Genomic DNA, 23,438 nt, shown 5'->3' on the forward strand with positions numbered 1-23,438 from the left:
CAGGGAGCTGTGGGGCAGGGCTGTGGGTCAGATACCGGTGCCCCATGGACACCCTCCCTCTCTCACAGGAATGGTCCCTCCCAGCCCCACTGACACCCCCCCCCCGGGTGGGGAATGGTCCCTCCCAGCCCCACTGATCCCCACCATCTTGTGAGGAATGGTCCCGCTCATCCCATTGACCCCCTCTGGAGAGGAATGGTCCCTCCCAGCCCCACTGATTCCCCCCCCGGAAGGAAATGGTCCCTCCCAGCCCCACTGATCCCCCCCCCCCCGAAAGGGAATGGTCCCTCCCAGACCCACTGCTCCCCCCTTCTGAAAGGGAATGGTCCCTCCCAGCCCCACTGATTCCCCCCCCCCCCGAAAGGGAATGGTCCCTCCCAGACCCACTGATCCCCCCCCCTCTGAAAGGCAATGGTCCCTCCCAGCCCCACTGATCCCCCCCCTCTGAAAGGCAATGGTCCCTCCCAGCCCCACTGATCCCCCCCCGGAAGAGAATGGTCCCTCCCAGCCCCACTGATCCCCCCCCGAAAGGCAATGGTCCCTCCCAGCCCCACTGATCCCCCCCCGGAAGGGAATGGTCCCTCCCAGCCCCATTGCCCCCCCCCGTGTACACAATGGTTTCTCCCTCTGCCGGCCATGGTTTGCGCCGGCGCAGCCTCGCTCTGGCGCTCCCCTCCTGGGGTCAGAGGTGGCAGCGGCGCCGGAAGTTGCGTGTGCCGGGGTCAGCTTCCGGCGGGGCCGGCACCGGGCGGCGGCAGGGAGCGGGAGCGGGGCCTGCACCGGGCATGGGGCCTGCACCGGCGAGTACCGGGGGGCGCCGGCGCCGGGGCCGGGTCTGGGTCTGGGTCTGGGTCTGGGTCTGGGTCTGGGTCTGGGTCTGGGTCTGGGGGCCTTGGAGCCGGCGACGGGCCCCGGAGCGCGGCCGTTCCCGGGGGGTTGCAGCGGCAGCTCCGAGCGGGGACAGCGGTGGATGGGGGGGGGGGGGTCGCGGCCGTGCCGGTGATCTCCGGTGTTGCGTTGTGATGCGGTCACGGTGCTGCTCCGGGTGTGTGCGGAGCGCCCGAGCCTTGGCCCTGTTGACATGGGGCTGGTGGCCACTGACATGGGGCTGGTGGCCATTGACATAGGGTTGGTGGCCATTGACATGGATCAGGTGGCCATTGACATAGGGTTGGTGGCCATTGACATAGGGTTGGTGGCCATTGACATGGATCAGGTGGCCATTGACATAGGGTTGGTGGCCATTGACATGGATCAGGTGGCCATTGACATGGGGTTGGTGGCCATTGACATGGATCAGGTGGCCATTGACATAGGGTTGGTGGCCATTGACACGGGGCTGGTGGCCAATAACACAGGGCTGGTGACCACTGACATGGGGCTGGTGGCCATTAACATAGGGTTGGTGGCCATTGACATGGAGCTGGTGGCCACTGATAGAGGGTTGGTGGCCATTGACATGGATCTGGTGGCCACTGATAGAGAGCTGGTGGCCATTGACACAGGGCTGGTGGCCATTGATAGGGGTCTTGTGGCCACTGCCACAGAACTGGTGGCCACTGACACGGGGCTGGTGGCCATTGACATGAGGCTGGTGGCCATTGACATGGGGCTGGTGGCCACTGACACGGGGCTGGTGACCATTGACATGGGGCTGGTGGGCATTGACATGGGGCTGGTGGGCATTGACATGGGGCTGGTGGGCATTGACATGGGGCTGGTGGCCACTGACATGGATCTGGTGGCCACTGACATGGGGCTGGTGGCCACTGACATGGGGCTGGTGGCCACTGACATGAATCTGGTGGGCATTGACATGGGGCTGGTGGCCACTGACATGGGGCTGGTGGGCATTGATATGGGGCTGGTGGCCACTGACATGGATCTGGTGGGCATTGACATGGGGCTGGTGGCCACTGACATGGATCTGGTGGCCACTGACATGGGGCTGGTGGCCACTGACATGGATCTGGTGGCCACTGACATGGGGCTGGTGGCCACTGACATGGATCTGGTGGCCACTGACATGGGGCTGGTGGCCACTGACATGGGGCTGGTGGCCACTGACATGGGGCTGGTTGCCACTGACATGGGGCTGGTGGCCATTGACACGGGGCTGGTGGCCATTGACACGGGGCTGGTGGCCATTGACATGGGGCTGGTGGCCATTGACACGGGGCTGGTGGCCATTGACATGGGGCTGGTTGCCGTGCAGGTGCACAGCACTAACAAGGGGCGTGGGGGGCTGTTCCGAGGGGCTGCAGCCCTGCTGCCGGCAGCAGGGGCAGCCCCAGGCCCTGGGGCACAGAGGGGCCCCCTTTTCCCTGGGGCTGCGGTGAGCGGTTGCCGGTGGCCCCCTCCAGGGACCGGACTGTGCTGCCCCCGAGGCAATGGCAGTGCCCTTGCTCCTGGCGGTGGTGCCGGGCAGGAGGTGGGATCCCGGCATCTTCGGGTGTGCAGCCCCGGTGCCTTCGTGGCACCACCCTGTGAGGTCCTTGAAGCCCATCCAGCCCCAACCCCTGCCACGGGCAGGGACCCCTTCCATAGAGCAGCTTGCTCCAACCCCTGTGTCCAACCTGGCCTTGAACACTGCCAGGGATGGAGCAGCCACAGCTTCTCTGGGCACCCTGTGCCAGCGCCTCAGCACCCTCACAGGGAAGAGCTTCTGCCTAAGAGCTCATCTCAGTCTCCCCTCGGGCAGGTTAAAGCCGTTCCCCTTGGCCTGTCCCTACATCCCTTGTCCCAAGCCCCTCTCCAGCTTTCCTGCAGCCCCTTTAGGCCCTGGAGCTGCTCTCAGGTCTCCCCTTCAGGAGCTTTTTCTCAAGGAATACCGACCAACCCCTGTGTGGAACGGGGCTGTTGATCCCTTGCTTTGGTCCTGTCTTTGTGCTGACCAGTGCCACGCTCTCTGTGGGTTGGGGCTGTTCTAGAGAGTGAGGTTTCGTGTCCCCTCTTCACCCTTTGTATTTCCAAGGCCTCCCTAAAGCTCAGGCTCTGCGGCCGGGGCCTCTGCAGGGTCTCATCCGTCTCGCTCTGCAGGCGCTGGCAGCCGAGGTGACACGAGCATTAGCTGTTGGAGCTGTCATGTGAGCTCGGAAGACACATTAATAGGAAGTGGGGGCGAGGGAGGAAAGGAGAAGCCGTGTCACAAGATGGAAAAGCTTCTCCCTGGAAGAGGTGGCATTAACATGCAAACGGGTGCTAATGGCAGCCTTGTGATTTGAATGTGAAAGGGTTGGGGATGGGGAAGGGGGGGGTGCCACGGAGGAGGTGCTGGCGCTGGGGCTTTGCAGGGGCTGCTCTGGCCTTTCCCCCGGGGACAGGATGAGCCTCAGCACCAGGGGCTGTGCTGCGGGGACCCTCCTGGGTGCTGCTGCTCGGTGCGGCCTCAGGAGCTCGCTGTCTCTCGCACTGCTTCCCGCTGGGGTTCGCTGCTGATGCTGCCATCACCTCTCCCCTCCTGCTTCGCCCTTGAAGCTTCTCCCTCCTAAAGGACTCTTCTCCCTGCAAGCAGGGGCGCTCACCACCAAAAAGAACCCAAATCTGCCCTGGGAGGCTCGAGAACGCCCGGTTTCCTTCCACCAGCAAAGCCCCTGCTGTGGGTGCTGTGCTCCTGGCAGCCGCGGGTCCCTCGGGCAGCCTCTGGCCCTCGCTCGGGGCTGCTGTTGGCTGTGGGAGCTGCTCCGCGGCCCTCGCAGGCTGCGGAGGATGCGGGATGCATAATACAGCGCCAGGGCGCTCAATAATTTATCTGTCACCCAGAAAAAGGCACATTTCTGCACACTGCCATCCCTGTGCTCCTGCTGCTCTCAGCTTCCTCCTGCCCTGAAGACGCAGCCCCAGTCGAGGGGTTTACATCTGGGCTTCAAAGGTTCCTGCTCTGCCCCATAGGGCGCTGAAGGTGAAGCCCTTGGTGCTGGTTCTTCCCCCAGCAGTGAGTTAGTGCTGGTTAAACCTCCCTGGGGAAAGCTGGGGTTTAATGCTTTGGGCTGGCTGAGCTGGGCTCTGCTGTATCGTGGAATGGCTTGGGATGAAGGGACCTTAAAGCTCATCCAGTCCCAACCCCTGCCACGGGCAGGGACCCCTTCCATAGAGCAGCTTGCTCCAAGCCCCTGTGTCCTTGAACACTGCCAGGGATGGGGCAGCCCCAGCTTCTCTGGGCACCCTGTGCCAGCGCCTCAGCACCCTCCCAGGGAAGAGCTTCTGCCTAAGAGCTCAGCTCGGTCTCCCCTCTGGCAGCTTAAAGCCATTCCCTTGTGCTCCACTGTATCCCTGGCACTGCAGAGCCGGGGAGGGGTGGAGGCAGTGGGACTGGAGGGGCTCACAGGGTGATGTGAAAGCGCTGTGAGGGTTGGGGGGGAGCTGCCTAAGTGCAAAGCGGTGTCGGAGGCGGTGCAGGAGGAGCAGCCCTGCCTGGGCTGATGCATTATTCAGCTCTCACAGATGTCTCCTAACTTTCCCCACTTTGAGCCGGGGCCCCCGGCTCGGAGCAGCGGGCGCTGTGGCTGATGAGAAGTGACAAGGCCTGCAGCTCCTTCCGAAGGGCCTCGGAGAGAGCCTCGCAGGGACCTGACAGGAGCGCAGCTTTGTTCCCTTCCTGCCCCAAACCCGAGCTCTCGCTGGTGCTCAGGTGTCCAAGGCTCCATCAGCTTCACCTCCCCCCCAAGTCTTGGGGTGGGTTTTCCCCCCCCAACCCCCTTAAACGTGGCACGGCTGCAGCCTCCTGGTCGTTCCCAGGGTGATCTGCAGTTGACAAACCCCATTTGGCTCCTGGAGGATGCAGAGCTGCTGTGACAGAAGCCGATGCAAGGGCTTGAGCCAGGAGCGTTGCGCAGAGCTCTCGTGGCTGTGCTTTTGCCATGGGTGACCCCTGGAACAACCTGCTTTGGCTTCCCCCTTTTCCTTGGGTATCCGCTCTGTCGCATGGGCCATTAACACCGTGGCCTCCTCGTGCCCTGCTGACGGAGAGGAAGGGTTTCCATAGAGCACCCTTGGCATGGAAACAGCCTTGAGGCTGCAGCGGGGCCGCGAGCAGGGGGTGAAACCCAGCATCCTGCTCCCAAAGGGAGCCGGGCCCTCTCTTGGCTGTGCGGGATGGGCTCTGGCTGATGGATAACCAGCTCCTGAGGCTTTGCACTTTGCCTTGTGGCCCTAGGAGCTCCGTGTCCCTGCAGAGGAGGCTGCTGCAGCCCAGGGAAGCTCGCATTGGCTCCAGGATCCTGGGAATCTGCTCCTTTCTTGGAGCTGTAGAAACACCCCGAGGCCTTTTTCCTGCTGCCACAGCAGCATCTCCACAGGGTTTGCCATCTGCTGCTCTGGCTGTGGCGTGTGCTGGGTGCCTGCTCCAGGTCCCAGGGACACTTCCTGGTGGCTCTGGGGACCCCTGGCACCTCTGAGCCTTTCCCAGCCAATTCCTCCTCCCCTGCAGTGAGCAGGAGAGGGGGGGGACAGTCTCTGTCTGTGCCAATGAGGGGTGCCAGGGTGAGATGGGGCAGCCCTGGATGTCTTTGCTTCCCAATGGGAGGCTCTTTGGCAGCCCAGCAGTCAGCATTAGCCTTTTCCCTGTACAAACCAGGCAGGACCTGATTTGGAGATGGGAATATTTGCCCTTAGAGGGGGAGAGGAGGAATATCCAGAGAGCTGAGGGTGCCCTGCGTGTCTCCCCACAGGTGATGCACTGACTTGGCCGCTGCTGCCCTGACTGATGTAGGACCCCAGTGGCTTGGGCCGAGGATGAGCAAGCCCGCAGACCTGCAGCACAACCTGGAACGAAGCCTCCCGGCCATCGCCTCCATCAGCACCTCGTTTTCCCAGAGCCAGGGCTTCTCCCCATACTGCTACTTCTCCCTGGAGAAGAGGAAAGCCATCTCGGATGTGAGGAGGACCTTCTGCCTCTTCGTCACCTTCGACCTGCTCTTCATTTCTCTGTTGTGGATAATCGAGTTGAATGTAAGTCGGGGCGGGGGGGGGAAGCAAATCCAAGGAGCCTTTGTCCTATTTGAGTTGTGCTTTTGCAACGCAGCTCCCTCGGTGCTAATTGCTCTGGTTCAGAAGGCTGGGGCCAAGTCTTTGTTTGCTCTTCCCAGCCCTCTGCTGATTGGAGCTGGCTGAGGAGCCGCTGCACTCGGTGTACGTGAAAGTCCAGCTCATTTCCTGCACCCGGGCTCTGTTGTGGCTGTCCAGGGGTGTTAACACCGTGTTCTGTGTCCGAGCAAAACAAGATCTGGGGCCCCTGGAAGCGCCACGTTCAGCTCTTGGCCCCATTTCTCTCCTGCTCCCCTTGCCTGAAGTGAAGCTGCTCGCTTTGCTTTGCCAGGCAGCTGCCAGCTCCGCTGCAGCGACTTGTTCTGCGAGCATCAGAGGAGGTGCAGACCCTCCTCACACCCACCCAGCTGTTGGGCACAGACAAAAGAGGCTTTGAGCTTTGGAATCTCAGCTTCTGAGAGCTGGAGACGCTGCTCTGCTGCACGGGGGACTGGCGAAGGGGAACGCGAGGGCTTTGGTCCGGCACGCCTGTGCAGGCGGCTGTGTTTGCTCAGCCAGTTACCTGTTGCAAGGAGCAGAGAAATCCAGTTTCTTTCCCTCGTTCCCATCAGATTGAAGCAATTCCCTGGCCTTGGTTTTGTTTTGGTTTCTCCTGAACTGGCCCTGGCTGGTTGCAGCCGTGGTGGCGGCGTCTTTTCAGGTACGACGTGTCCTTCCTCCCATGGAACAGCCCCAGAGCAGAGCAGATGAACAGATAGACCCCAGCGCTTCTGCGTGCGGCCCTGCCTGCATCTGGCTGTTCTTTATCAGCACTGGATCCTGCCTTCACTTAACAGCTCTTATCTCTGCCCTCTTTATCTCCTGGGTGTCTGCACTTAACAGATTGTCTGCGCCAGCAGCTCCCTCCCCTGCGCGCTGCAGCACTGAGAGCTTGAAGAGACCCCTGCCTAGGAAAAAGCATCTCCCAGCCAGCATTCCAGCGATGCCAACGGTGTCCTGGCTTGGACCCCGACCTCCTGCTCTTGTCCCTGTTCTCCGGGCTCTCTGGAAAGGGGCTGTCTCTCCAGCCCCCCGGGGGATAATGTGCCAGCGCGGTCACCAGGGTGACCGTGAGCGGAGGGCTTGCAGGTAGCCATTAATGAGTGACTAACTGCTGATATTTAGGCCCTGAGCCGAGATGCTGCATATTTAAAGCTATTAGGACAGCTTATTTGCCTCCTTATGAAGAGCAACGACTCCGTATCATGACTAATGCTTTTTTTATCAAACGGTTTCCTTCACTGCAAGATAAAGCCGAGCAAATTGGCCCTCGTTAAATGTCTGTTGCCTGCAAACTGTAACGCACCGCCCTCGGGGACAGGAGATGCTTCAGTTCTTCTTCAGTTCAAGCTGAAAACACCTCCCAGGACTCCTAATCCCGAGCCTTCCCTGTGTCTTGGTTCTGCAGCATCTCCTGGTGAAGTGGTGTGGGGCAAAGCACGAGCCCCAGTGCAGAGCTGCTTTGCCCTCCCCTTGCCCTGGGTATCAAGCACCAGCCCTGACCTAGAGGGCCCGTTTCCCGGTGGCTGCCACTTCTGTCCTTGGCCTGGCAGAGCAGAGGGTGCCAGGCCACCCGGCTGCCAAGGACTGGCCTGAGATCCACCAACTTGTTTCTCATAGCTCATCAGACAGCTGCCAGCCTCTCCCGGCTTCCAGGCCAGCTGGGCTGCGTTCAAACCAATAGCCTAAAGGTGAAGCATTTGTTCCAGTTACCTGAGCCATCCGCTTCCTCCCAAACAGCCATCCCAGGCTCCCCAGAGCAGGATTGATGGTGTCAAAAGGAGCAGGGCTGGCGGGCCCCGGATTGTCTGCGGGTGAGGCAAGGCAGCTCTTCTGTGAGCTTTTTCCACGCTCCCATACAATACCCCAGGAAGCATTTTGGCTTTCCTCGTGGTCTGACCGTGTCTGTGCGTGCCCCTCGTGCCCCTCTCCTCCCTCTTCCCCTTTGCCAGTACGTTTGAACCTGCCGGTTGGCTTCCTCCGTCAGCACTGCTGGGAGCCAGCTGGCCTGGAAAACAGGAGAGGGGACCCCTCAGTGCTCTGCACCACGAGGGATGATCCCAGCTGAAATCCCCCCGGGGTTGCTGAGTGACCCCTGAGAAGAGCCCTGGCAGGGGAGGTGTTTGGATTATGCAGCTGTGGGATGCTTTGTTCAGGGCAAAGGGGCTGGAGGAGCAGTTTCCTGTCACTTTCCCCTGTTCTCCTCCAGTACAGCTGAGGTCTGCCCCCTAAAGCCACCCGTGGAAGTGATGGGCACAAGTGGGAGGTGCTCAACCAAGGCCTTTAGGCTGCGAGAGTTGGGAGCTGGTGGCTGAGCCAAAGGAGCAGCTACGGGGAGGCCATGGAGAAGGGTTTAACGTTGCTGCTCCTGCTCTGGCTGCTCGCCTCGTGCTCCTCGGTGTGAAACCGAGGGTGAAATGGGCTCTTGTATCCTCCCGTGGTGCTGCCCTGGCAGATGAGGCAGCATTTGTATGCCTGGTGCATAACCTGACCTGGCGGCAACCTCTGGTCACCGCTTGGCCGGGTTCTTTCTACCATTAGTTTCTTATCAGTGCACTCAATGGCTCTGTGGTTTCCTGTCTCCCCTTCAGACCAAGGATGGCATTCAGAAGAACTTGGAGAGTGAAATCATCAAGTACAGCTTTAAAACCTCTTTCTTTGATATATTTGTGAGTATCTCAGACTGCTGCAGGTGAGGAAACAGCTTTGGGAGGCAGGGGGGGGGAATCTGCATGCAGGGGGGCCCCTTGGCCCGCTCTGTGTAGGAGCGAGGTCTGCAGGAGCCTGGCTCGTGTCTGGGTCCTCCCAAGCACCTGGCAGAGGGACAGGGGCAGTGACGAGTGTCCGTGGCTTCTTGTTTTAAAGGTCTTGGCTTTCTTTCGTTTCTTTGTGTTGCTGCTGGCCTACGCCATCGTCAGGCTGCGCCACTGGTGGGTCATCGCGGTAAGGAGGCAGCTTTTGCTTTCCTCTTTGGAGCTTTCTCCCTCCAGCCAGAGCCTGCAGGGATCTGAGGCGTGCACGTTTGTTTTCCAGGTCACTACGTTGGTATCCAGTGCCTTCTTGATAGTGAAGGTCATCCTCTCCGAGGTTGGTCTCCTTGGGCTCCCAGGGAATGGCTGCCGCTGTTTGCTTGTCGCTGGGAACTCCCTCTGGTTTCTCCTTTCTTCCACACAGCTTCTGGCCAAAGGGGCTTTTGGCTATTTGCTTCCCATCGTCTCGTTTGTCATTGCTTGGCTGGAGACTTGGTTCCTGGATTTTAAAGTCCTAACTCAGGAAGCAGAAGAGGAACGATGTGAGTGGTTTCGCTGCTCTCTGGTAGGACTTGGCAGATGAGGCTCCCAGGCCCGGGGTTGCTGCTGCTTTGGCAGCACCTTGGCAGCGATGACATTGATGGAGGAGTGATCTCCAGGCTGGCTGTGACAGCAAGTGCCCGACTCCGTTCTGTTATGGTATAGAAGTTCCCTTCAGGGGAAGAAAATACCAGCTTATAAAAAGCATCTTTTAATTGAGTGGAGCAAAGTGTGCCAAATTCCCCAGTGTCTGGATCCAGAAGCCAGACGGGTTGGAAGCGGCGCTCACCTCCGCCTTGGAGAAGGGGTTTTGAAGCAGTGAGACAAATGCCAGGCGGGCTCTTGAGCTCTGTGTGGGGATATCTGCCTTTGGAGCCGGGCTGGAGACCTTTCAGGGAGGGTTGCTTCAGTCATAGCCACGTGTCAGGGACAGGACGTGACTTATGGCCTGTGAAGTCTCACAGCCTCTGGGCACTGAGCTTCCAAATCACCCTCCAGTGCCGGGCACCTGTAACTTGCAGGGGTCCTTCTAGGGAGCAAGTGGCACTGGACTGGCCCAGCTGCCCGTTCCTAGCATGGCAAAAGGAGGCTGTCACTCTCCCAGGCTTCACTATGACCAGGGCCTGGGAAACAGCACCTAAAGCAAGGAGTATTTGTCAAGCGGGGCTCAATCAGAAATGCACTGACTGGAAACCACCAGAGGATGTTTGGGTCTTGCGAGGAGGCTTTAAGATGAAAAATGATCAAGTGTTTAATGCCTCTATTGGATTAGGCTCAGGTTCCAAATTGCTTCCAGGGGAAGCTCTTATTTAATTAGATGCTTAATCGCCTTTGGATTTGACAGGCAGAAGAGCCCATTGATCTCCATGCAGATAAAATGTCTCAAACAAAAGATGAGGCAATAGGAGCTGAAAAGCTGGTGGGCTGGCTGGTGCCGGTGCAGAAAGACCAGCTGGATCTGGAGGGAAGTGCCTGGGAGGGTGCTTCAGGGGAGGGGTTGGATGTGCTTGGGAGGTCCAGCACCCCTGGGTGTTGAAGCACCGGGTGCTGTGTGTGTAAAACCTTGTGCTTTGCTTCGCAGGGTACCTGGCAGCCCAGGCTGCAGCCTCTCGTGGGCCCCTGCTCTACCCCGGAGCCCTTTCTGAGGGGCAGTTCTACTCCCCACCCGAGTCCTTTGCAGGTAGGACTTGCCCTTCCTCCCCCTCTGCCTCGCTGTTCCCATCACAGGGTTCCTCCTGAGCCTCCTCCCTGCGCCCTGTCCCGTTACCCCAGCCTTTAGCAGTGGCAGGGCCTCCAAGACCTGACTCTGCAGAACAAGCTCCCCTGTCCTTGCCCTGCACCCAGGCAAGGTGTGTGTGGGGCACGGCTGTGCTGTCCCTGGGCCATTGCAGAGCAGAGTCATGCTCAGCCCCCACACCTGGCTTCGGCTCTGTGGGAAACTGGAGCCTTTTGTGGTCTTGGGATTAAGTGCTCTTAGCAGTGGTTAAAGGGCTTGCAAAAAGCTGCCCTTGGGATGAGGGCACGGGGCGAGCTGCCACAAGCAGGTGATGATCAGAGCAGTGCCCGTGTTCAGCAGCAGGGCCATCCCCACTGGGAGCCCTTCCCATTGCATAGCATGTGGGATCAGACACTGTCCCCCAGGAGAAGCTCAGAGGGTGGTTGTACAAGGGGGGGCTTCATCAGCTGCGTGTTCATTGTGTGCTCTCCCCCCCCCAGGGTCGGACAATGAATCGGATGAGGAAGGTGCAGGGAGGAAGGTGCTGACAGCTCAGGTAGACAGAGGCAGCGTGGCCTGAGGTGGCATTCCCTGTCCCTCACCATTCCCTGTCCCTCACCATTCCCTGTCCCCCAGCATTCCCTGTCCCCCACCATTCCCTGTCCCTCACCATTCCCTGTCCCCCAGCATTCCCTGTCCCCCACCATTCCCTGTCCCTCACCATTCCCTGTCCCCCACCATTCCCTGTCCCCCACCATTCCCTGTCCCTCACCATTCCCTGTCCCTCACCATTCCCTGTCCCTCACCATTCCCTGTCCCCCACCATTCCCTGTCCCTCACCATTCCCTGTCCCTCACCATTCCCTGTCCCTCACCATTCCCTGTCCCCCACCATTCCCTGTCCCCCACCATTCCCTGTCCCCCACCATTCCCTGTCCCTCACCATTCCCTGTCCCCCACCATTCCCTGTCCCCCACCATTCCCTGTCCCCCAGCATTCCCTGTCCCTCACCATTCCCTGTCCCCCAGCATTCCCTGTCCCTCACCATTCCCTGTCCCTCACCATTCCCTGTCCCTCAGCTTTAGGCTCCTCCAAGGCTATGGGGGTCTCTGACACCCCTTTGGCCCCATCAGGGCGCTGTAACTCCAGGGCACCCCAGGCTGGTCCCTGTGTGCTCTGAGACCAGTGGCATCGTGGCCACCAGAGGAGTGGGTTCTCTGGGCCACCCAGCATTCACCCCCATCCCCAGGGCTGCACGCTCTTCCCTGCAGCATTCCACAGGGATGTGGTTCTGGCTCTGCCTCAATCCCCCTCTCCCTTTCCCTGGTCACGTACCAAGAAGGGCATCGCCTGGGCCATCGCTGCTGATCCATGCCTCACAGGGCAGTCCTTCAGCTCCTCAAAGCCTGGCTGGGCACAAGCTGCTTCCTGCTCCTTTCCAAGTGGTTCAGCCCCGGTTCTGGCACCTCCACGGGAGGAAGCTCTGCTCATCTCCCAGCCCTTTCCCTGTTGGAAGCGTTCACATGAAGGCGGGAGCCTCGCTGGTAGACGCAGCTGGTGTGTGGATGCCAGCCAGGGCGGGGAGCGTGACTTTGAGCTCCAAAATGAGGCCTCTGTCACCCAAATTAAGAGATTTCTGCTTGGTGGTGATGGGAGAGATCCCCTTTCCCTCTGCCAGCCTTGCACAGCCTGCCTGCGAGCCCAGCTAACGAAGTGCTCTCCTCTCTCCTAGGAGAAAGAGTACGTCCGGCAAGGCAAGGATGCGATGGAGGTTGTGGACCAAATCCTCGCCCAGGAGGAGAACTGGAAGTTCGAGAAGAACAATGCAAGTGTCTCCCTGCCCCACGTGCTGCTGGCAGGGAGCACGGGTGGCTCAGTGCAAACGGGAGGGCAAATGGGGCTTTTGAAACCTCCTCGCGACATGAAAAATTAACAAGCGTTACAATGACCTGATTGAATTAGGAACCTCTTCCAGTTCAGTTCAATGTAAAATCCCCTTGTATTTAATTAGATGTTTAATTACCTTCCCGTTTGACAGGAGAGAGCCCATCACTCCTCCCTGTGGCTGGCAGGCAGGGAAGGGCTCACCTTTGGTTGGCGTTGGGATGCAGAGCACACCGGCCCCACGGCTCTGCCCTTGCTCCACACCTTTGGGCGTGCTGAGGCCACCACACCAAGCAGCTCTGGCCCACGTGGGAGCAGGAGGATGTGGGGCACAGACCCTCTCCTCACACCTCCAAAGCTGTTTGTGTTGCCCTTTCCCTAGGACAGGGACCTTGAGGGTGCTGGAGTGTAAATGGGGGACGCATCTCTGCCTGAGGTCTTCCCACTGGGGCACCTCTTGCTTTGGGCAGCACGCAAGGCAAAGCAGGCCCTGCCCTGCCTGTTTCCTCACCATTCCTTGAGCTACAGGGCAGTTTTCTGGGTACCTAGAGCTCTTTTTATCTCCAAAGGCTGGAGAGAAAAGGGCAGTGCCTCTGCCTCCTAAACCTGCCCTTGCTTTCTGCTTGTGGGGTGAGAGTCCTGCAAACTGCTGTCTCATCTGGTGTTCAAAATTCCCCTGTCAAGTGATCCATTGTCTGATGCCAAACTAGCTGGGCAGATTGTTTTCTTTATCCAAAGGGGGATGGATTTAAATAGACTAATCAGAGTTTAACACGGGGCTAATGATGAAAGGTTATCATCTGTCCATCCCTAACCCCCCCAGGGAGGCTCTTCTCAGATGGAGGTACCAGCGGCAGCGTTGGCAAACTCACCCCTTTCTCTTTACCCTGGTGTTGGTAGCTTGCTACAAAGAGAGTTTGACCTTGGTGAGGAGTTTGCAGGCTGGCACGGGGTGGATTCTTTTTCTGTCTCATCCCTGCTGCCTCTCTGGATGTCGTTTTGTTTATGGAAATCTCCTCCTGGGCCTCTGAAACGGGCTCAGCGCAGCTCCCTTCTGGGGTTGCTATGGGGAGACAGGGCACGTGTGAGGGCTGGAGAGGGTCCTGCAGTGACGCCTGGGGTGGTTTACACACAAGTGCTTGCTTTTGCTAACGGAAATGGAAACTTCCTTCTTTTCTTGCCCAGGACTTTGGGGACGTTGTTTACACTTTTGAAATACCTTTCCACGGCAAGACCTTTATTTTAAAGGTAAGAACCTTCCTGGATCACTTCCTTAAGCTGAGTCCCGGCTCCTGGCCCTGGCAGGACGGCGCAGGCTGCAAAGCACCCTCTCTTTGCTTGAGACAGATGAAGTGCACTGCACGCTCTAGGGAATCTCTCCAGGAAAGCCCCTTGGCTGGCAGACAAACTCCCCAGCAAACACACTGGGCCCCCAAGCTCTGTTGGTAGACTTGGGAGCAGGTGACTGCAAGAGTCGCTTCCAACCCCAGCATCTAGGACTAATCTGACCAAGGAGGCTAATTGGAACTAATTGCCAGCAAGACCAGGGCTGAGCGTGCGTCTGCTGCCTCCTGGCATGGAGGAGAGCTGCTCGGAAGTGCCGTGCTCTGTGCCCTCTTGCTGGAGTGCCTTGGCTGGGACCCACGCTTTAATGAAGCCTCGGTGCTGCGGTAGCTTTTCTTTGTTCCAGTGCATATGCTGCCTCGCTGGCAGGAGCTGCCAATGGAGCAGCTCGCAGAGAAAAAGCTGGATGGGGCCCACTTGACTGCATTAACCGTTTACCTCCAAAGATCTCCCGGCCCCACAGGGACCTGGAGAGATGGGGGTCTGTGCCGGAGCTCACAACAGCTTCTTAGCCGCTTCCCCAAGCAACTGTGCGCACAGTGGAGGTGCTGCTGAAGAGGGGTGAGGGTGGGAGAGGAGCCAGCCCCAAGGACTCTGTGTATGTGGCCCTGTTGCAGGCAGACCCTCGCCTCCTCCAGCTCCACGTGTGCCCTCCGGGCCCCTGTTGACAGCGTGCTCTGGAGCCGGGCCGGCCTCGCCTCTTCCCTCCTGTGTTATCCCAGTTCTTTGGTGATCTGTCCTGTGCTCCTTGAGAACAGCCTCACCCGAGTGGCTGGCTGACTGCTCTGCCTCTGTCCTCAGGCTTTCCTGCAGTGCTCTGCTGAAACGGTTTACCAGGAGGTGATTCTGCAGCCGGAGAAGATGATCCTGTGGAACAGAACAGTGGCAGCTTGCCAGGTGAGCGTGCCGGACAAAGATGGCTTAATCACAGGAGCTCCTTGGAGCGGAGAGCTGGGGAGCTTCCCAGTCCAAGGCAGGGCTGTGGCCAGACCCTTCCTGGAGCTGGAGCTGGATCCGAGTCACCGAGGCGTTAAATCTCCGCCGCTCATCCGTACGAGCCGAATGCGCCGTGGCAGCCAGCTGCCCGCCGCTGCCCAGCCAAGAGCCCACGAGGTGGGCAGGGAGATGGGCCAGAGCCTGAGCCAGGCCTGCCTCTGCTCGCTGGGGTCTTGGAGCCGGTGGCGATCCAGAGGAGATCACACCGTTTGCCTTCACCGCTGGGGTAGCGGAGGCTCCGTGCCGCTGCTGGCGGGCGCAGACCTCCTCTTGTCTCCTGTTCTCACCCTCCTGCCCAGGTCCTGCAGCGGGTGGAGGACAACACGATTGTGTCGTACGACGTGGCCGCTGGGGCTGCGGGCGGTGTTGTCTCCCCAAGGTCGGTTTGTTCCCCCCTCTGCTTTGCACTGAGCCCCCAAGCACCCTCCCGAAGCACGGGGCTGAGCTCGGCCCCAGCTCTGGTGCTCGGTGCCGCCTGGCAGCTCCCGCTGTCGACGAGGCGCCGGGTGACGTTCCCAAAGGCAAAGGGATCTTGTCCGGGTTGTTGCCATACCCTTGCCAAAGCCTCTCCTAGGAGCCTGGAGAGCAGGATCCAAGCCTCCCAACCCTGCACCGTTTGAAACCTTCCTTTCTTTGCTCAGGGATTTCGTGAACGTGCGGCGGATCGAGAGGAGAAGAGACAGGTACATCTCCTCAGGGATGGCGACCACGCACAGCCTGAAGCCTCCGCTCTCCAAGTATGTCAGGTAAGAGGCAGGCTCTCTTCCCCCCCTGTCGCTGGTTCCTGAGGCTTTGCTCGAGCTCGGGGGCCAAGAGGCACTGAAATGCAAACCCTGCTGTCGCCCTGGCAGCGCGTGCAGGAAGCCAGGTCTATTTGTGGAGCTAAACCTTGCTTCCCTTGTTCTGCCTTTGTTCAGAGAACCTCTCCAAGCACTGTCGAGCGCTGCTCGGGCGTTCCCCAGGCTCTCTGCTCAGGGGAGCAGAGGTGTTGACCACAAACAGCACAAACCCCAGCCCGGTCTGCATCCTGTTTATGTAACAGGTCATTCCCAACCAGGGACAGCTGCCGGTCCTGAGGGGCAGGAAACAGCTGACAGTGGCTGCTGGAGCCTCTCGGATGCCTTTTGCTTCTCGTAAGCCAGGCACTTAGTGACTTTAAAGGCTGGGGACACTCAGACCCGGTCCCGGGGGTGATGCAGGCTGCGTCAGGACGGGCTGGCTCCCGAAGCAGGGCAGGTCTTGGGCCTGCCCCCAGCTTTGCCTGCCTGGGGATGGATGTCAGTGGGCTTAGCCTCGTCAGACAAGGGCTCCTTGTTGTGCTGCTCCGGTGTTCGGGGCCTGGCTGTGCCACTTTGTGCACGGGCTTGGTTTTTCCTCCTGATCTGGTTAAAGTACTTGACATTGTAACTGGGAGCCACTGGAGCTGCCTCAGGTCTGTTTCAGAGCTGGGGACTTCAGGGCCTAGAAAGATCCCCGTTACAAACGTTGTGCAGCAGAAAATAGCGTGTTCCTGATCTGGGAAGGGAAAGCTCTGTTCGGGCTCCGTGTCTCTTGTCTCGGAGCCGGATTAGATGGTGCAAGGAAGGCTCGGGGGGGCTGTGCTGGCGAGGCTCCCTGCGCCGAGCCTCTCCCTGCCCGTGCAGGGTGTCCTGGGACCTCTTCCTTGCACCCCCTTCCGTAGGGTTACAGCTCGGTGGGAGGAAGAGCTGGGGCCGGGCTGGAGGCAGAGGCTGCCCTGGCAGCCAAGGCACCTGTGGGAAACCTGCCCCTCGTGTGCTGCAGCCAAAGCAGATCCCTTCCCGGGCGCTCTGCATCTGCTCTCACCCTGCTGGGCTCCAGCTCTTGCTGCTGCTGCCGAGCCCTGCACCCCAGGGTGTCACAGAGCAGCCCCGGCTCTGACCGTGTGCGCTTGCTTCCCCGCAGGGGTGAGAACGGCCCCGGAGGCTTCATCGTGCTCAAATGTCCCAGCAACCCCAGGGTCTGCACCTTCATCTGGATTCTCAACACGGACCTGAAGGTAAAGGCAGCTCTCTGCTGATGCACCCGTGCTGCGGCCGCATCCTGGCCCCAGCAGAGCTCCCGGCAGCCCCCGCTGCGCGCTCAGGACCTGCGCCGTGCTCCCACAAAGCTGCTGCTTATCAAAGGCTGCTCCGAGGTGGAGGTTGAACACTACCTGAAAATCACCCTTTTGTCCCCCCCCAAAAAGCTCCCTCTGTGATTTCCCTCGGGAGTCCACATCTCTGTGTGCAGGACTGCCCCCAGGAACCCCCCCCCCCAACTCGGTGTGGGGCTGAGTCTGCACCCAGGGCAAGGCTCTTGGTGGAGCTGCGGCTCCCAGTTCCTTACTGGTGGCCCAGACAAAAGGGAGCCGGGGTCGAGCTGGCCCCTTTCCCCCCCTCCTTCGCCGGGGGTTGACGTGGTAACGGCGCTGCAGCAGCAGAGCACAAAGGCTCCATTCATCAGCGCTCTGCTGCAGAGCTGCGCGGCCCCCTCCCCTCCCACGGCACCCCCCCCCTTTCCCCTTCCCTCCCCATAGCTCCTGCCTGCCTTGTGGAACGCTTTGGGCAGGGAATGCCGGGGCAGAGCGGAGCAGAGCGTGGCCTCCTGCCCCATTGTGCTGGGGATGCGTTTCCCCCCCCAGCTCTGCCATGGGCAGCTTGGAGGGTGCTGAACCCGCTCCGTTGTGCGAGCTGGAGCTGGGAAAGGGAAGATGTTCCTTGTGCTTCCCGGCCCCGGAGAGCCCTCACCCGCGGCCTCTGCTGCTGGCAGGGATTCCAGAGCAGCCGGGCTATTAATAACCCCCTGGCTGCTGCTTCCAGCACCTTCCTGCAGGGCTCTGCTGGTGCCCGGGCCCCTCTCCTGCGCTGCCTTGTTATTTCCTTTGGGCCTGGAGGGGTATTTATAGCCCGTGGCTCATCCCTGCCTCACCCAAGGGGGAGGATTACACAGCTCTGGGTGCCTTTTGCAACGCGCTGGAGCTTTGCCCCCGGACCTGCAGTCCCATGGAACCCTGCTCCGTAGGGAATAGCCTCTGCCTGCTTGGAATGCCACCATCCAAAGGGGATGGTCCCTTCTGTGCCTAGCGGAGCACCCCCTGTGCTTGCTCCCAGCCCTCCCTCGGGCTGCCTTCCCCCGCAGCGGCACGGAGGAGATGTACTTTTCAATGCCTCTCACACAATAGAGCCGGGGCCGAGGCGGTTGGGTTGAGTCGTGCAGGGCTTTTTTAGAGGAATCAAAAGCAGTTCCTCCCCCGGAGCCTGCTCCCTGCGAGCGGCAGCTCCCCGCTGCGGCAGCATCCCCGTTATCCCTGCACCCCCCTTACCCCAGCATCCCTGTTATCCCTGCACCCCCCTTACCCCAGCATCCCCGTTATCCCTGCACCCCCCTTACCCAGCATCCCCGTTATCCCCACATCCCCGTTATCTCAGCATCCCCCTTATCCCCACATCCCCCTTACCCCAGCATCCCCGTTATCCCTGCATCCCTGTTATCTCAGCATCCCCATTATCCCCACATCCCCATTATCCCAGCATCCCCCTTATCCCAGCATCCCTGTTACCCCAGCATCCCCATTATTCCAGCATGTCTGTTATCCCTGCATCCCCGTTATCCCAGCATCCCCGTTATCCCCGCATCCCCGTTATCCCCACATCCCTATTATCCCTGCATCCCCGTTATCCCAGCATCCCCTTATCCCCGCATCTCCGTTCTCTTAGCATCCCTGTTATGCCAGCATCTCCCTTATCCCTGCATTTTTCCCCACATCCCTGTTATCCCTCTTATCCTCGTTATCCCTTCATCCCCGTTATCCCTGCACCCCCGTTATCCCTGCATCCCTGTTATCCCTCTTATTCTCGTTATCCCTGCATCCCCGTTATCCCTGCACCCCCGTTATCCCCACATCCCTGTTATCCCTCTTATTCTCGTTATCCCTGCATCCCCGTTATCCCTGCATCCCTGTTATCCCACATCCCTGTTATCCCTGTTATCCCCCTTATCTCAGCATCCCCCTTATCCCATCTCACGGCTCCCTCCCGTCCCCCCAGGGCCGCCTGCCCCGCTCCCTGGTCCACCAGAGCCTGGCTGCCACCATGTTCGAGTTCGCCTTCCACCTCCGGCAGCGCGTCGGCGAGCTCTGCTCCGGCTCCCGGCCCTGAGCCCCACGGACGTTCCCTTGGGGATGGGGCCCCCGGGAGGACGCTGCAGCACTGGGATGAGCGTGGGGCAGCGCTCGGCTCCTCCCGGCGCCTGCCAAGCCCCGGCCCTCCATGGGGCTCAGCCCCACGCAGGATGACCCCAGGCTCGGAGGAGGATGCTTGAGGGTGAGGACTCGGCTCCATCCCCTCACATTGGGGGGGCAGCCCCAGCTCTGCCCCACTGCAGCACCCGGGGAGGGGAGGGGGGGGTGCCTGGGTTGTTCCCTGGTGCTTTGCTGCCTCTCGGGGGGGGGGGAAACAGAGCCTTAAGCAGAGGCTTTGCTCCCTTGGGGTGCGGGGGGGGGCTGCTGCGGGGGTGCCTGCGGCTGCTCCCTACCTGTGAGCGCCGGGGCCGGGTGCTGAGCTATAAAGAGAAGCAGCGGAGCCGCCTGCACATGGGGCCCACGCTGCAGGGGGGGCCCCCCCTCTGCCCCATTCCTGGGGGTCTGGTGTCCCCCATTGTCCCTGCAGTGTGGGGGGGGACACACACAGGATGTGTCAGCATTAAAAGCCTTGCACTGGTTGGTCGTTGTCTTCCACAAAGCCCTGGTACCCGGAGGGGATGAAGGCGAAGAGGATGCCAAAGGATGGGGACTCCACCATGGGTGTCCCTTGCCCCCATCCCATGGGGTCCCCGGCAGCGCATGGAGCATCCTGGTCCATGGGTCCTGGTTGGTGCCATTGGAGCGGGATGCCCCATGGCCGCTGGCACCCTGGGGGCAGAACTGAGTTGTAAATAGCCCAGCCTTGGGAGGGGGGGACAGACACGGGGACGACGACGACAACGACACCTTTTAGCCCCCCCCCAGCACAGCCTGTCCCTGCAATGGGGCCCTAATGGCGCTATAGGGCAGAGGCAGGGCCACCAAAGCCATCCCCACCTCAGCGCCCATCAGTGCCAGGCAGGGAAAGGCCAAACGTGCCCTGGGCTGGATCCATGGGGCGGGGAGGGGGGGGGGGGGTCCTGGCAACGCCATCCCCATGGAGGGGACACGGCTTTGGGGGTGTCACCGCAGCCGCATGGGGCCGGGCACAGCCACACACGGGGCCACACACGTGTGTGTGTCCCCCCCCCCGGTGCCACCCCCTGCTTGGCACCGTCCTGGCCCTGGCAGTGCCAGCGCCGCGGCCCAAAATAGCCCCTGTGGGGCTATATAAGAGCTGCGGCACATCGGGGGCAGGGGGGGACAGCAGCAGCAGCACATAGGGGGCAGGATGCTGGGCCCCACTGCCGTGGTGCGCAGCGGGGGGCTGCTCTCGGGGGCCCGCCTGGGCTGCCGGGTGCGGGAGGAGGATGTGGGGCGGCACGAGAGCTTCAGCGCTGAATGGTTCGACCTGGAGCTCAGCACCCGGCCTGAGGAGGGGTGAGGGGCTCGGTGGGCACCCATTATGGGGGGGGGGGATCCTAGGGGGGGCACCAAGGATCCTAATGGAGCCATGGGGGGATATGGGGGGTCTCAGGGGTCCAAATGGAGCCATGGGGGTTGCAGAGGTCCCCAAAGTCTTTGGGGGGGTCCAAGGGTCTCTGTGGGGCCGTAGGGGTCTCAGGGGTCCCCAAACTCTATAGGGGGGTCCAAGGGTCTCTGTGGGGCCGTAGGGGATATGAGGGTCTCAGGGGCCCCCGAACTCTATGGGGGAGGTCCAAGGGTCTCAGTGGGGCCATAGGAGATATGAGGGTCTCAAGGGTCTCTGGGGGGCCGTAGGGGATATGGGGGTCTCAAGGGTCCCCAAACTCGGGGGGGGGGGTGTCCAAGGGTCTCCATGGGGCCATAGGGGATATGGGGGTCTCTGGGGTCCCCAAACTCTATGGGGGTGTCCAAGGGTCTCCATGGGGCCATAGGGGATATGAGGGTCTCAGAGGTCCCCAAGGAGGCTGTGAGGTGCTTCCAGGGTTCCAATGGGACCATAGGGAATATAGGGGTGTCCAAGGGGATGTGGGGGGCTCCAAGGGTCCCTGTGGAGCTCCAGGGATGTGGGGGGAGTTCAATTGGGGTCTCCATGGGGTTGGGGGTCCCTTTGGGGCTGCGCAGGTCCCCATTAGGGTCGATGGGGACCCAGGACCCCCCCCGGGGGGGGTGCTGAGCCCCCCCTTCCCGGCCCCATTGCCAGGTGGTGCCGTCGGGAGGTGGACGAGCAGCGCCGGGAGACGCTGGAGCATCGCGGGGAGGTGCGGGTGCTGGAGCAGCGCTCGCCATGGGGCGTGCTGCGGGTGGGCTGCGTGGGGCAGCCCCTGAGCCAGCACCTCCTGCCCTATGCCCGCACCCTGCCCCTGCCCCTCTTCGCCCCCCCGGACCTCCGAGGAGCCAAGAGCGGGGTCCCCCGCACCTTGTCCCGTTCCCTGTCCCAAGAGGCCCAGAGGGGCTGAGGGTGGCAACGGGGATAGATGGGATCTGGGGCGGGGTGGGGGGGGTGAGGATGAGGATGGAGATGAAGGGGGGGCTCTGCTCTGCCACCCCAAAGAGGCAGCGCAGGACGGTGGGGAGGGGGATGTGGGGGGTGGGCTCCCATTCGCTTGGGACCCCCCACCCCATAGCGGGCATCGAGGGGGCCGGTGGGGACTGCTCTTGTGTTCCCTGGCAAAGGAAAGGGGGGGGCGAGGATGGGGAGCGCTGAATGAACCCCCCCCCGGTGCCAAGTTTGGGGGGGGGCTGCGGTGGGGTTGTGGCAATGATGGGCTCTGTATGGCAATAAAGTGCCCGGCCTGGCCCGGCGGTGTTGGTTATGGGGGGGTCCCCATGGGGCGCTGTGGGAAGGGGGGAAACTGAGGCAGCCGGAGGGGCCCGAGCGCGCTGCAGGGTGGCGGTTTGGGGGGGAATTGGGGGGTATTGGGTTTGGGGGGGGGGGAACCCATCTCTTGCATAACGCCCCCCCCCTCCAGCCTTTGTGGTGCCAGCACCCAGATTAGCTGTTCCTGTTCCTGTTCCTGTTCCCTGTTCCCTTGAGCTGCCCCTGGGCCACCGCCAGGCCCTGTCCCGGCCACCTCCCGGCCCTGCATGGGCAGGGTTTGGGGTCCTTAACCCAGCCCCTGAGTGGGTCCCATCCTGCCCCTTGGCCCCACGGTGCTGATGGTGCCCGGGGCTGGGCTCAGCTCACTGATGGTGGAGACACTGGGGGAGCTCAGATGGGCCCCGCAGTCCCGTGCCCATCCCATCGCCACCCCAATTCCCAACACAACCCCAGCCCCAGGACAATCCCCAGCCCTCCCTCATTCCACTCCTTTCCTATCCCTATTCCATCCCCAGCCCCATCCTCTCCCCATTCCAATCCCTTCCCATCTCCATCCCTATCCCATCCTTAGCCCCATCTTCTCCCCTATTCCACTCCCTTCCTACCCCTACCCCATCCCCATCTTCTCCCCATTCCACTCCCTTCCTAACCCTATCCCATCCTCAGCCCCATCTTCTCCCCTATTCCACTCCCTTCCTACCCCTACCCCATCCCCATCTTCTCTGTCTTTCCATTCCCTTCCTATCCCTATTCCATCCCCAGCCCCATCCTCTCCCCATTCCAATCCCTTCCAATCTCCATCCCTACCACATCCCCATCCCCATCTTCTCTGTCTTTCCACTCCTTTCCTATCCCTATTCCATCCCCATCCTCTCCCCATTCCAATCCCTTCCCATCTCCATCCCTATCCCATCCTCAGCCCCATCTTCTCCCCATTCCACACCCTTCCTACCCCTACCCCATCCCCATCCCCATCTTCTCTGTCTTTCTATTCCCTTCCTATCCCTATTCCATTCCCAGCCCCATCTTCTCCCCATTCCAGCCCCTTCCCATCTCCATCCCTATCCCATCCCCATCCCCATATTCTCCCCATTCCACTCCCTTCCTAATCCTATCCCATCCTCAGCCCCATCTTCTCCCCTATTCCACTCCCTTCCTACCCCTATCCCACCCCCATCCCCATCCTCTCCCCATTCCAATCCCTTCCCATCTCCATCCCTATCCCATCCTCAGCCCCATCTTCTCCCCTATTCCACTCCCTTCCTATCCCTATCCCACCCCCATCCCCATCCTCTCCCCATTCCAATCCCTCCCCATCTCCATCCCTACCACATCCCCATCCCCATCTTCTCTGTCTTTCCATTCCCTTCCTATCCCTATTCCATTCCCAGCCCCATCTTCTCCCCATTCCAATCCCTTCCCATCTCCATCCCTATCCCATCTCCATCCCCATCTTCTCCCCATTCCACTCCCTTCCTATCGCTATCCCATCCTTAGCCCCATCTTCTCCCCATTCCACTCCCTTCCTACCCCTACCCCATCCCCATCCCCATCTTCTCCCCCATTCCACTCTCTTCCTATCCCTATTCCATCCCCAGCCCCATCCTCTCCCCATTCCAATCCCTTCCCATCTCCATCCCTATCCCATCCTCAGCCCCATCTTCTCCCCATTCCACACCCTTCCTACCCCTACCCCATCCCCATCCCCATCTTCTCTGTCTTTCCATTCCCTTCTTATCCCTATTCCATTCCCAGCCCCATC

General features: G+C 60.7%; 2 protein-coding genes across 2 annotated transcripts; both read left to right on the forward strand.

Moving 5' to 3' along the window:
* The first annotated feature begins 5,151 nt into the window (after positions 1–5,151).
* STARD3 (StAR related lipid transfer domain containing 3) lies at positions 5,152–18,959 on the forward strand. Its single transcript, XM_062629827.1, has 14 exons — positions 5,152–5,949; positions 8,616–8,693; positions 8,890–8,967; positions 9,058–9,111; positions 9,199–9,316; positions 10,396–10,494; positions 11,031–11,086; positions 12,262–12,354; positions 13,599–13,661; positions 14,559–14,654; positions 15,053–15,132; positions 15,395–15,499; positions 16,677–16,770; positions 18,800–18,959. Exons 1-14 carry the CDS (start codon positions 5,734–5,736, stop codon positions 18,908–18,910), a joined length of 1,341 nt encoding a protein of 446 aa, XP_062485811.1. The 5' UTR covers positions 5,152–5,733; the 3' UTR covers positions 18,911–18,959.
* Positions 18,960–20,116: 1,157 nt separating this feature from the next.
* TCAP (titin-cap) lies at positions 20,117–21,388 on the forward strand. The gene is made up of 2 exons (XM_062629829.1): positions 20,117–20,313; positions 21,059–21,388. The coding sequence occupies exons 1-2, from the start codon at positions 20,165–20,167 to the stop codon at positions 21,312–21,314; spliced, it is 405 nt and encodes a 134-aa protein (XP_062485813.1). The 5' UTR covers positions 20,117–20,164; the 3' UTR covers positions 21,315–21,388.
* Positions 21,389–23,438: the final 2,050 nt, after the last annotated feature.

This window comes from Pezoporus occidentalis, unplaced genomic scaffold, assembly GCF_034315485.1.
Source record: "Pezoporus occidentalis ecotype Australia unplaced genomic scaffold, CSIRO_AGI_Poc_V1 ctg341, whole genome shotgun sequence".
Lineage (NCBI taxonomy): Eukaryota > Metazoa > Chordata > Aves > Psittaciformes > Psittacidae > Pezoporus > Pezoporus occidentalis.